The following is a 9,255-nucleotide window of genomic DNA, read 5'->3' as shown; positions in this document are numbered from 1 at the left end:
TTTTTTGTTTTTCTCTTGCATGTTCGAAATAAAGAATAAAAAACAACAACATGAAATTAGAAAGTAATGTTCGTCGACCAAAGACAGAAATATTGAGAGAATGTACCACAATATATAAGCAGACCAGTATTACATACATGCAATGACAGCGTCTTACCGCACTCTTTTTTAGGTTCATCAGAGCGATCCTTGCAGTCCTTCACAGAGTCGCAGACCTTGGAGCTGTCGATACACTCTCCATTTTTACACTGAAACTTCAGGGGTCCTTCGCATTTAGTGGCTGCAACAGAACAAGTAAAGAACAGCATCTGTAAGTCTGACATAAAAACATAGATTTTTTGTGTGAAAGCTCGAGTTTGACATAGAAAAGGTCAACTTTTAGAATATAATTAATTGATTAATTGGTTTATCTAATGCTGAATAACTATCAGTTGACTAATGATTCATAGATAAGCTTCTATTTTGACTTAAACCTGCATTATCTCTATCATCAAAAGGATCCTTCCATAACATTAGGGATTACTTTTTTCTAGAGAAATGCTTAATATATATAAAAAAGGGAAAAGCTGTGTAAGCTGTATTAAATACTTATATATCTATAATAGATGAATATATATTATTAAAGTGATAAATTAAATGTAAAGAAAAACAAGAACAGATTAGTTTAATTGAAAAAAAAGTAATAGACAAAATAATATGAGAGTTTGAAGGTTGAAACATTTAAGCAGATTAATTAAATATTAAAATAATCAACAACTTTTTTGATAATGGAGTTGAAAGCTAATGTAATACCACACAGCCTCTAAAACATTCTCTCTACTAAAAGAATATCCTTTTATAATAACAGTTTATTCACAATGGTTTGTACTCTTCGCACTTTAATAACCTCGATGTTTGCTGGAATTACTTTTAGCTGTAAACTGTCCATTAAAATAGGAGCAAATTATAATAAACACCTCAGCTAATCCTGCCTTATGTCTAACTGACGTCAGCTTCACATTTTCACAGATTTATATGGAATAATTTAACCAAATAACCAAAACAACTGATGTTTTTTCCATTTGTTTGGGCTGCATTTGTTTTAGATGATGATGTCCGTGATGAGAAAAAGAGCAGTGAACCTGAGCGTTTGATGACAGAGCTGAAAGCGACAGATCGGATGTTTCCGCCTACTCAAGGTAACTCCTGGCTCTTATTGGCACCAGGGACCCGGCAGCACAGTCTGCTTTTACTGTGCTATAAAACACATGAGTCTCACCTGGTGATCTCTCAAGCTGCAGGTGAGGAATGGGAGTAATTTCACTAGTAATATTTTACCTTTAGTTGCATAGAAAGAGATAAAAATACAGTTGACAGTAGGGAATGAACTGTTTATGATTCGAGTGTGTTGCGTTCGGTTCATGCGCTGCTCCTTTTTCTCATAGGCGAAGCGTTTACACTCCAGAGCAGAAGGTGGCGGTACTGCGACCAAAGCCAAGCACCAGTAGTAAACAAGAAGAAGAAGAAGCGAAGCAGCGTAGCTGGGAGTAGCAGAAAAAAGAAAATCAGTTGTTGTGGAGAATTGTGTGGGTATGGCGAGTGGGAAAGAACAGGAGTTGGAAGACGCGCCAGCAGCACTTTATAGGTCTGCTGTATGGGACCACTTTGCATTTAGAGTGACCTACGATGACGGCGGAATGAAAGTTGTGGATAAAAGTGCAACAGTGTGCAAGCATTGTGCAACACGTTTTGTTTATGCTAACAGCAACACGACCAACATGTCAGGCTAACAATCAATATATACCGAACTGAACCGAAAACTGTGACCACGAAACCGTGAACCGAACCGTGGATTTTGTGAACCGTTCCACCCCTAGTTGACAGTAACAAAATCATTAGTGTAATCAGTTTTTCATCTTCTTTGTTTTCATTGCAGTATATAGACTTGCCCAAATGTTGTCCTCAATCTTTGTGACTCAATCTTTCTCTTCCTTTTCCTTTCCTTTTTATGTTGAATCCTCCCCGTCATAAACCTCCAAAATTAAAAAATCGTTCTGAAGCATAGGGCATGAGGAAACTGATGGCAATGGCCTTATATTGGGCAGCCGTAAAGAAGAAGGTATACTAATGTAGACAATGATATCAGTAAAACTTCAAGTATATATTGCCCAACTCAAGGTCTTTACTATTTTCTCTTCCATAAAATTTAACTATATAGTCTACATCTGCTTTAGCATCCACATGTTAGGTAGAAACATGTTCCATCCATTTTCTGTAAAGCTTATCCCTGCTGGGGATAAGGGGTGCTTGTGCCTATTTCTAGCTGTCAATGGGCGAGAGGCGGGGTTCACCCTGGACAGGTCACCAGTAGAGACTGACATTTTTTCGGGAATCCCACGGGTCACGGGATTCCCGTGGGATGGGAGTCAGTATTAGTAACGATCACGTGATTGGGACGGTACAGGATTAAACCTTAACGGGAGAAGACGGGAGCGGGAGCAAACCACCAATAATAACAAAAAAAACTAGGATCGATGCCAAAAAATAAAATAAAATAGAAAGAAAAAAATTCCAGTACTGGCGCCACAATTTTGTAGTTTTTTTCCTTGAAGCCTTACACTATAATGCGAGTCAAAAAAACTACAAGACCCAAAAACCAACAGTGCTTCCGCTCTGAGTTTTTCACCCGCGCTCAAAAAAAAAAAAAAACAAGAATGGGAGTGGTGGAGCAGCGGGAGTCATTCTGAGCAGCCCGTAGAGTTGCATAAAGAAAATCAAACAGCATCTACTTTATTTTTTCCATAGTCTATAGTGGTTCTATGTGTTTCTCATGTAAGCAATACTGAAACATCAACCATAACCATCCACATGATGTTTAATAAATTATTATAGCAGCCCAGGTAACAATCTTCCATCACTCTGATGCCAGCATACCTATTTTGGAAGCTTTCTGCTGTGTTGACAATAATGTTATGTCAGATCAGTGAACTTCTTCCATTTTCACACCATTGTCAAAATCAGCACCAGAAAAAAAAAAATCTAAAATAAATATCAAATTTCGAATATAAGAAAGAAATAAAAGCTTAGATGAAGAACAAAGGAGATGTTAGAGTCTGAAACCCACCGTTGACGCAGCCAGACTCATCACTGTGGTCAGGACAGTCATGCACCTTGTTACACTGCTTGGTGCCGTGGATACATGAACCATCACCGCACTGAAACTCATCAGGTCGACATGTCAGCAGAGCTGTAGGAGGGACAGAAACAGGAACAACAATAAATTAAAAAGAACAACAAAAAGTAGGGCTCATGGCTAAAATTCTAAGACATTTCCAACATTTTACTGATTTATTATTTTTAATTTCTTTTTGCGTATAATATATTGCAAATATTCTACTTTGGAAAAAAAAATCGACAGAGAGCATCCATAATATCAGCAAAATCTTATAATTATATACTTTAGATGTGCTCAGAGTTTGGTAAAGCCCAGAAACTGTCAACCTGTGGTGTGCTATACATAAATCTTAATGCAATAATAAGAGAGGGAGGCAACACCAAAGATTCATTATTATCCAAAGAGTAGAGAAGCTTTATATCAACAGAACTCCCCTCTGAACCTCATTAATAGGCAATATACAGAACTCATGGGATGAGATTTAGTGTTCTCATCAGATAAGATAAGAACAGGACAGGAGAACATAATGGAGACCGGCCAGCCGACGCCTGAACATGGATGTGCTCAGCATTTCCCCTCTTGTGCTCTGGTGCTCTATCAATATTAGGGTGGAGATCTGCAAGTAAATGATGCTCGTGGAGATCCAGGAAAAATAAGACAAGTAATAAATTGGAAAGATATTGATCAGTGTCTCTAAAAAAAAAAGCAATTTTTTGTAGTGAACCATGTAAAAATGATCTTTTTACGACAAAAAAAAATCTATAGACAGAGGTTAGTTAGTATGTAAAAAAAAACAAGCTTATTCTCTTGTAAACACTGCCTAGGTGACACGCCACACTGTGACATTTATCCAACATATTGGCTTCACTTCTTGATAATGAAACTCTGGCTTAGTGAGCAATATTCTATAATCTATTACATGTCACAACCCTTTAAAAGACCAAAAGTTAATTCTAAAATGACCTTTAAGTTAGATTACACATATTCAGATTAAAAAAACTGTTTAAACTGAACTTAAACTGGATGAAATACATGCAAAGTTATATATTTTGCAATTGAATATTAATATGATAAACACAAAGTTTTATGTTAATATATTATAAGATTATGTTTAACAAATATATGTTTTATAAAGTATATTATAAATAAAATATTCAGTGTTTTTAAAGATAGCTCTTTGATAATGAGTATTATGAGCTATGGAGGAAACTTACTTGTATTGTGATTTACAAAAGAGAGTAAAGTTATTTTGTTTTTAAATTAATTTTATGTAAATTTTTATGTTTTTATGTATTTGTGTTGTGGCTTTTGTAATCGTGTTGCAGCTTTTATATGTGTGTTTGCGGCTTTTGTATTTGTGTTGCGGCTTTTATATTTGTGTTGCGGCTTTTTTAATTGTGTTGCGGCTTTTGTATTTATGTTGTGGCTTTTGTATTTGTGTTGCGGCTGTTGTATTTGTGCTGTGGCTTTTGTATTTGTGTTGCAGCTTTTGTATTTGTGTTGCAGCTGTTGTATTTGTGTTGTGGCTTTTGTAATTGTGTTGTGGCTTTTGTATTTGTGTTGCGGCTTTTGTAATCGTGTTGCGGCTTTTGTAATTGTGTTGCGGCTTTTGTAATTGTGTTGCGGCTTTTGTATTTATGTTGTGGCTTTTGTATTTGTGTTGCATCTTTTGTGTTTATGTTGCAGCCTTTTTATTTGCGTTGCAGCTTTTGTGTTTATGTTGCAGCTTTTGTATTTGCGTTGCAGCTTTTGTATTAGTGTTGATACCTCTGGGCCACCGTATTATATCCTATTAATGAAGAAATAATTCAGTCAATCCAATAAGTCCATAGCCCCCATTATGGCTATTATTCTTGACTGAGCATGCCCTGCCAATAAATTACTTGTTTTGGTTCTGCCAGTGTGTGTGCGTGAAAACGCGTGACACCACAGCCTCCAGTTAACTGAACTGCTGTTAATCAAATCTGTCTGTGTGTGCAGCTGCATAAATAGCAGATGTAACCTAACGAGCGACAGTAACTGCAGAATCTCTCTCTCTCTCTCTCTCTCTCCTTCAGAAGCTGTTTGTAGAAAACCCTGCAAGTGTTGGGCTGCAGCTTCCTTAAACACTTACTGAGAAAAGGGCTCTCTGCTCCGCAAAATGTCTTTCCTGCAGTGTTGGTAAAAGCTGCTGCAGAGTTTGTACAGTTTCTGTTGTGTAAGTGGATTCTAATGATCCCACTTTTTCCTCACTGTTGGTTTAGACTCACTCTGGTAACTTTGTGTCCAACAAACTCTGCAGGAAATGGTAAATAATTAATGTAAGGAGAAGAAGTCTTAATCAAAGATGTTCTAAATGGGCTTTAAGGATTATTAAAATCTTATAACCACGTGAACAAACTCTCACAGTGTACACACCTTTTTTTTTTATAAATAATTTGGATATCTTGGACGATTCAAGTAAAAGACCAAAATACTTAAAAAAAAAAAAAAAAACACATTGGATAAATGTGCACTCTCCTAAGGTCTCATTGTTGTTCCCAACTCAGCAACCTCTAATGCAATTTTTATCCCCGTTACACTGGCTACAGGGTGTAAAGAGAGGCCTCTACACGGTGTGCAAACCCCAATTTATGCAGGACTGGGCCAGATTACTCATCTCACTCCTGGTGTCCCGAGAATTAAAGCAACGTCCTGTCAATTCTTCTTGTAATCCACCAGCAGGGCTGACCACTTGGCTTTTTTATAAGAAGCACAAGAGCTCTCAAATGAAAAAAATGTAGGAGCATTTAGGGGCACTATGAACGTTCTTAAAAAGGACCATTGAAAAAACAAAAAAACAAAAACAAATACACCTGTGCCATAATTTGTGTTTTGTCAGGCTGTCTTGTCTCTAGGCGGAAATTCAACTGAAGAAACTCCTTGTTTTTTCATACATCCACCTGCTTCACAGCCAATCAGCTTTGAACCACACCTCCGCGAAAGCCAATGGGCATCCAAAGCTCATCTTAAAAGGCATCCGATTCGCACCTGTCTGCTACTGTGACTTCATTCAGATGACTTCGTTTCAACCCACCTCCAGCCCCTCCTCCACCTTCGTAGCTAAAGCTTCATCAGTGTCATTCCTCCTGGACTCATCTCAACTGGTCAGGCAGAAGACCGCTATATTGAACCTGGTTCTGACAGAGGTTTCTTCCCAACGGGGAGTTTTTCCTCTCCACTGTCGCTTCATGCTTGCTCATCATGCACAGGTTCTCTCAACCTGTGTTATCCAACTGTACTTCCATCTTCCAGGTCCCTGAGCGAAGCTCTAGTATCAGCTCACGCAGTCCACTGGATCTCCCCATAAAGCTCAGCAGACCGTCTCACTAACCAGCAGTCTACAGACTGACCAACTTCATCTATCTCCACTCCACCACTAGTTTCAGGGCTGGGGGGAAACAGCCCTATTCTTTACTCCTGTTCATGCATATCTCTCAAAATTAAGCGCCATGTTTCCCGCCGAGGTCTGAGTGCCAAAGACAAAGTAATTGTATCAATAAATTTCTCCTAATTGTCTTTTCTCTTTGTGTGAGTTTTTCAGATTGAAAAGGGGGTTTCCAGTCACTAATGCTGAATTACCTGCCTGCTTCGGTCCTTTGCATTATGTGCATATAAACATTCTCTTTCTGTTCTGGTTTGAGATGCTGCACAGACTCGTTAAGTGAGGCTTTGCTTTATAGCTGTGGCTGTATTTTATTTATTTATTTATTATTAACAACTTTTTATAATGTGTCCCAATAATATGTGGGAAATTGATTTATGTGCCACAGAGACAGAAGTAAAAAAAAACTACCACAGATCTGCTGACTCTGCTACTGCCTGAAAAGTTTTACTAAACAAAATTTCGTTTTGTATAAACACTGGGTATACAAAAGGACAATGAGAGTTGTCTAAGTCATAGGCTCTCTATACGCAATCAGTGCGACATGGGAAAAAATCAGATGGGAGATCAAAAAGTCGTATGCAAGCAGTGTGTTCAGGCCTTTATGCTTCATACTGGCTAGGATATTACAATAGTCCCCCAGCCCAATTTAATTTAAAGCCTTTAAATCGATCAAAAAGTATAAAGAAATTCCAAAGATTGCAAAATAAAGTATGATTCGATTGATTAACTTAACTGATTGATTGATTGATTTTATCAATCTCACAGTGGAGCAATTTACTGGAAAGGGGCTAGGTAGTGTAACCTGGTGTAACCTCCAGATCTGTTTGAATCGTATCATTTGAGTCACATAAAAGAATCATTCAACTCTTAAAGAAATCTAAAATCTTGATCCCAGATAATAAATAATTGATGGTATGAACACTTGCTTGAGAATCATTTAAATGACGTCCCTAATGCAGGGGTTTGCAAATCTTTCTGCCTGAGTTAGAAAAACATTATTGGAGGAAATATCTGGCCTCTGTTTTGCTCATTATGCATTAAAACAGCAGGTAACTGTCCTCATATCTGCTTCTGTTCCTCTTCTCTCTGTCTGCTCTCAGCGTGTATACAGCGTCAAACAGTGACACGCCATCATGTTTGTCCATACAGGTCCAGGCGACGCTTCACATGAGAAAACATGTTTTTCTCCAAAAACACCACAGAACTAAAATTCTCTCATCATTTCTCAAGAGAAATATTTTTTTAAATAGCAGAGAAACAAGTACTAGTTGCGGTGGTTTACTCACCAGATGGTCTGAGTTTTAAATATCATTATCTTCTACATAAACACTTCAATTAAACTTATTTATTTTGCTGAACACAACAAAAACACTGTTTAGAAGCTGCTGGTATTTAAAAATGGAAACTTCTCAGAACAGAGGGAGACACTCACGGCAATCAGACTCATCCGACTTGTCCTTACAGTCTGGATCTCCGTCACACTTCCACGTCAGGCGAATGCACTCCCCGTTAGCGCAGCGAAACTCCTCAGCAGTGCAGTTGGCTCTGCGGTTAGGCAGGTAGGGGGCGCCGTCTCCACCGCAGTGTTCCGGGTTTTCGTCCGAACCGTCGGAGCAGTCGGGGTCTCCGTCGCAGCTCCACATTAGAGGTACGCATTCCGAAGAGTTACAGCGGAAGTGGTTGGGCCCGCAGGTCTGCGGGGAGGAGCACTTCAGCTCGTCGCTGCCGTCTCCGCAGTCGTCATCACCGTCACACACGTAGACGGCGGCCAGGCATTTACGGTTGGCGCACATGAACTCTGTGCTGGGGCACGCTTTGGCATCTGAGGTCAAAAACAACAAAAAGGAGAAAAGAGCAAAAGTAAGATGCTGTATTTATACAATGCTGTTTTTTTTTTATCGGAAGTTCTTGATTTTCATTACAAATTAGAGCAGAACTTTGTTCATTTATGTTAAAACTTTCCCTCACTTATGTCAAAAGTAAAGTTTTAGGAAACTAAAGGGATGAGTGCACAAAAGAAAAGAGCTGTAAATTATTTTAAAGCAGCAGGTCAGAGGTACAGAAACAGCTTTTCTAGGCAACATATCAGACCAAAAAAAGAACAAGGTGAGAAGGTGAGAGCAGCAGCAATAGCTTGAAAATGGACAGAGGTTTCCTTTCTTCTTTAAAGAAGTGAATAATAATAGACCTTCTCCTCTTAAAATGAATCTGCAGCATGGTAGAGTTTACAAACTGAATATTGTCAAATTCTTTTTAGAGCAATCAGAAGCAATGATATATTTCTGATGCTCTGGAACCACCAGAAGCATTGGTACAATGTAATTTAGATATAATGTTTGAATCCAGAAAGCAATGGCATTTTAGGAAATAAAGCTTGAGTTTATTAATGATGCAGTATGTTTTGTTTGAGGAAAAAGCTTCTGGAACATTTATTAAGAACCTCAACATCACATCAACTATGTTTCTTTGTGCCATAAGAATCTGAATCAGATTTACTGGCTGACTGTGCTCAAAATAAAGGATTATGAATTTAGTTATATGCGCTTAGATTACAGACAAAAGACAAAGTGACAGATTTTTTTATTCTATTGTCATTGTCACAAGTAGAGAAATGAAATTAACTCTCTGCATTTAACCTAGGGATGCACGATATAATCGGCCCCCTATCGGTATCGGCCTTAAAACTGAATATCGG

General features: G+C 38.2%; 1 protein-coding gene across 3 annotated transcripts in view; it reads right to left on the bottom strand.

Annotated features, from left to right (window-relative positions):
* Window positions 1-9,255, bottom strand: part of lrp8 (LDL receptor related protein 8) — a 152,517-nt gene that overhangs the window by 52,841 nt on the left and 90,421 nt on the right. For all 3 annotated transcript variants that reach the window (XM_015373009.1, XM_015373011.1, XM_015373010.1), the window contains exons 5-7: window positions 7,993-8,382; window positions 3,104-3,226; window positions 158-280 (exon numbers count right to left, since the gene is read on the bottom strand). In XM_015373009.1, the coding sequence (XP_015228495.1) occupies window positions 158-280; window positions 3,104-3,226; window positions 7,993-8,382 (636 nt within the window). The remainder of the gene's footprint in view (window positions 1-157; window positions 281-3,103; window positions 3,227-7,992; window positions 8,383-9,255) is intronic.

This window comes from Cyprinodon variegatus, unplaced genomic scaffold, assembly GCF_000732505.1.
Source record: "Cyprinodon variegatus isolate N-32 unplaced genomic scaffold, C_variegatus-1.0 Scaffold79, whole genome shotgun sequence".
Classification (NCBI taxonomy): domain Eukaryota; kingdom Metazoa; phylum Chordata; class Actinopteri; order Cyprinodontiformes; family Cyprinodontidae; genus Cyprinodon; species Cyprinodon variegatus.
This window is presented reverse-complemented; position numbering and strand designations above follow the sequence as displayed.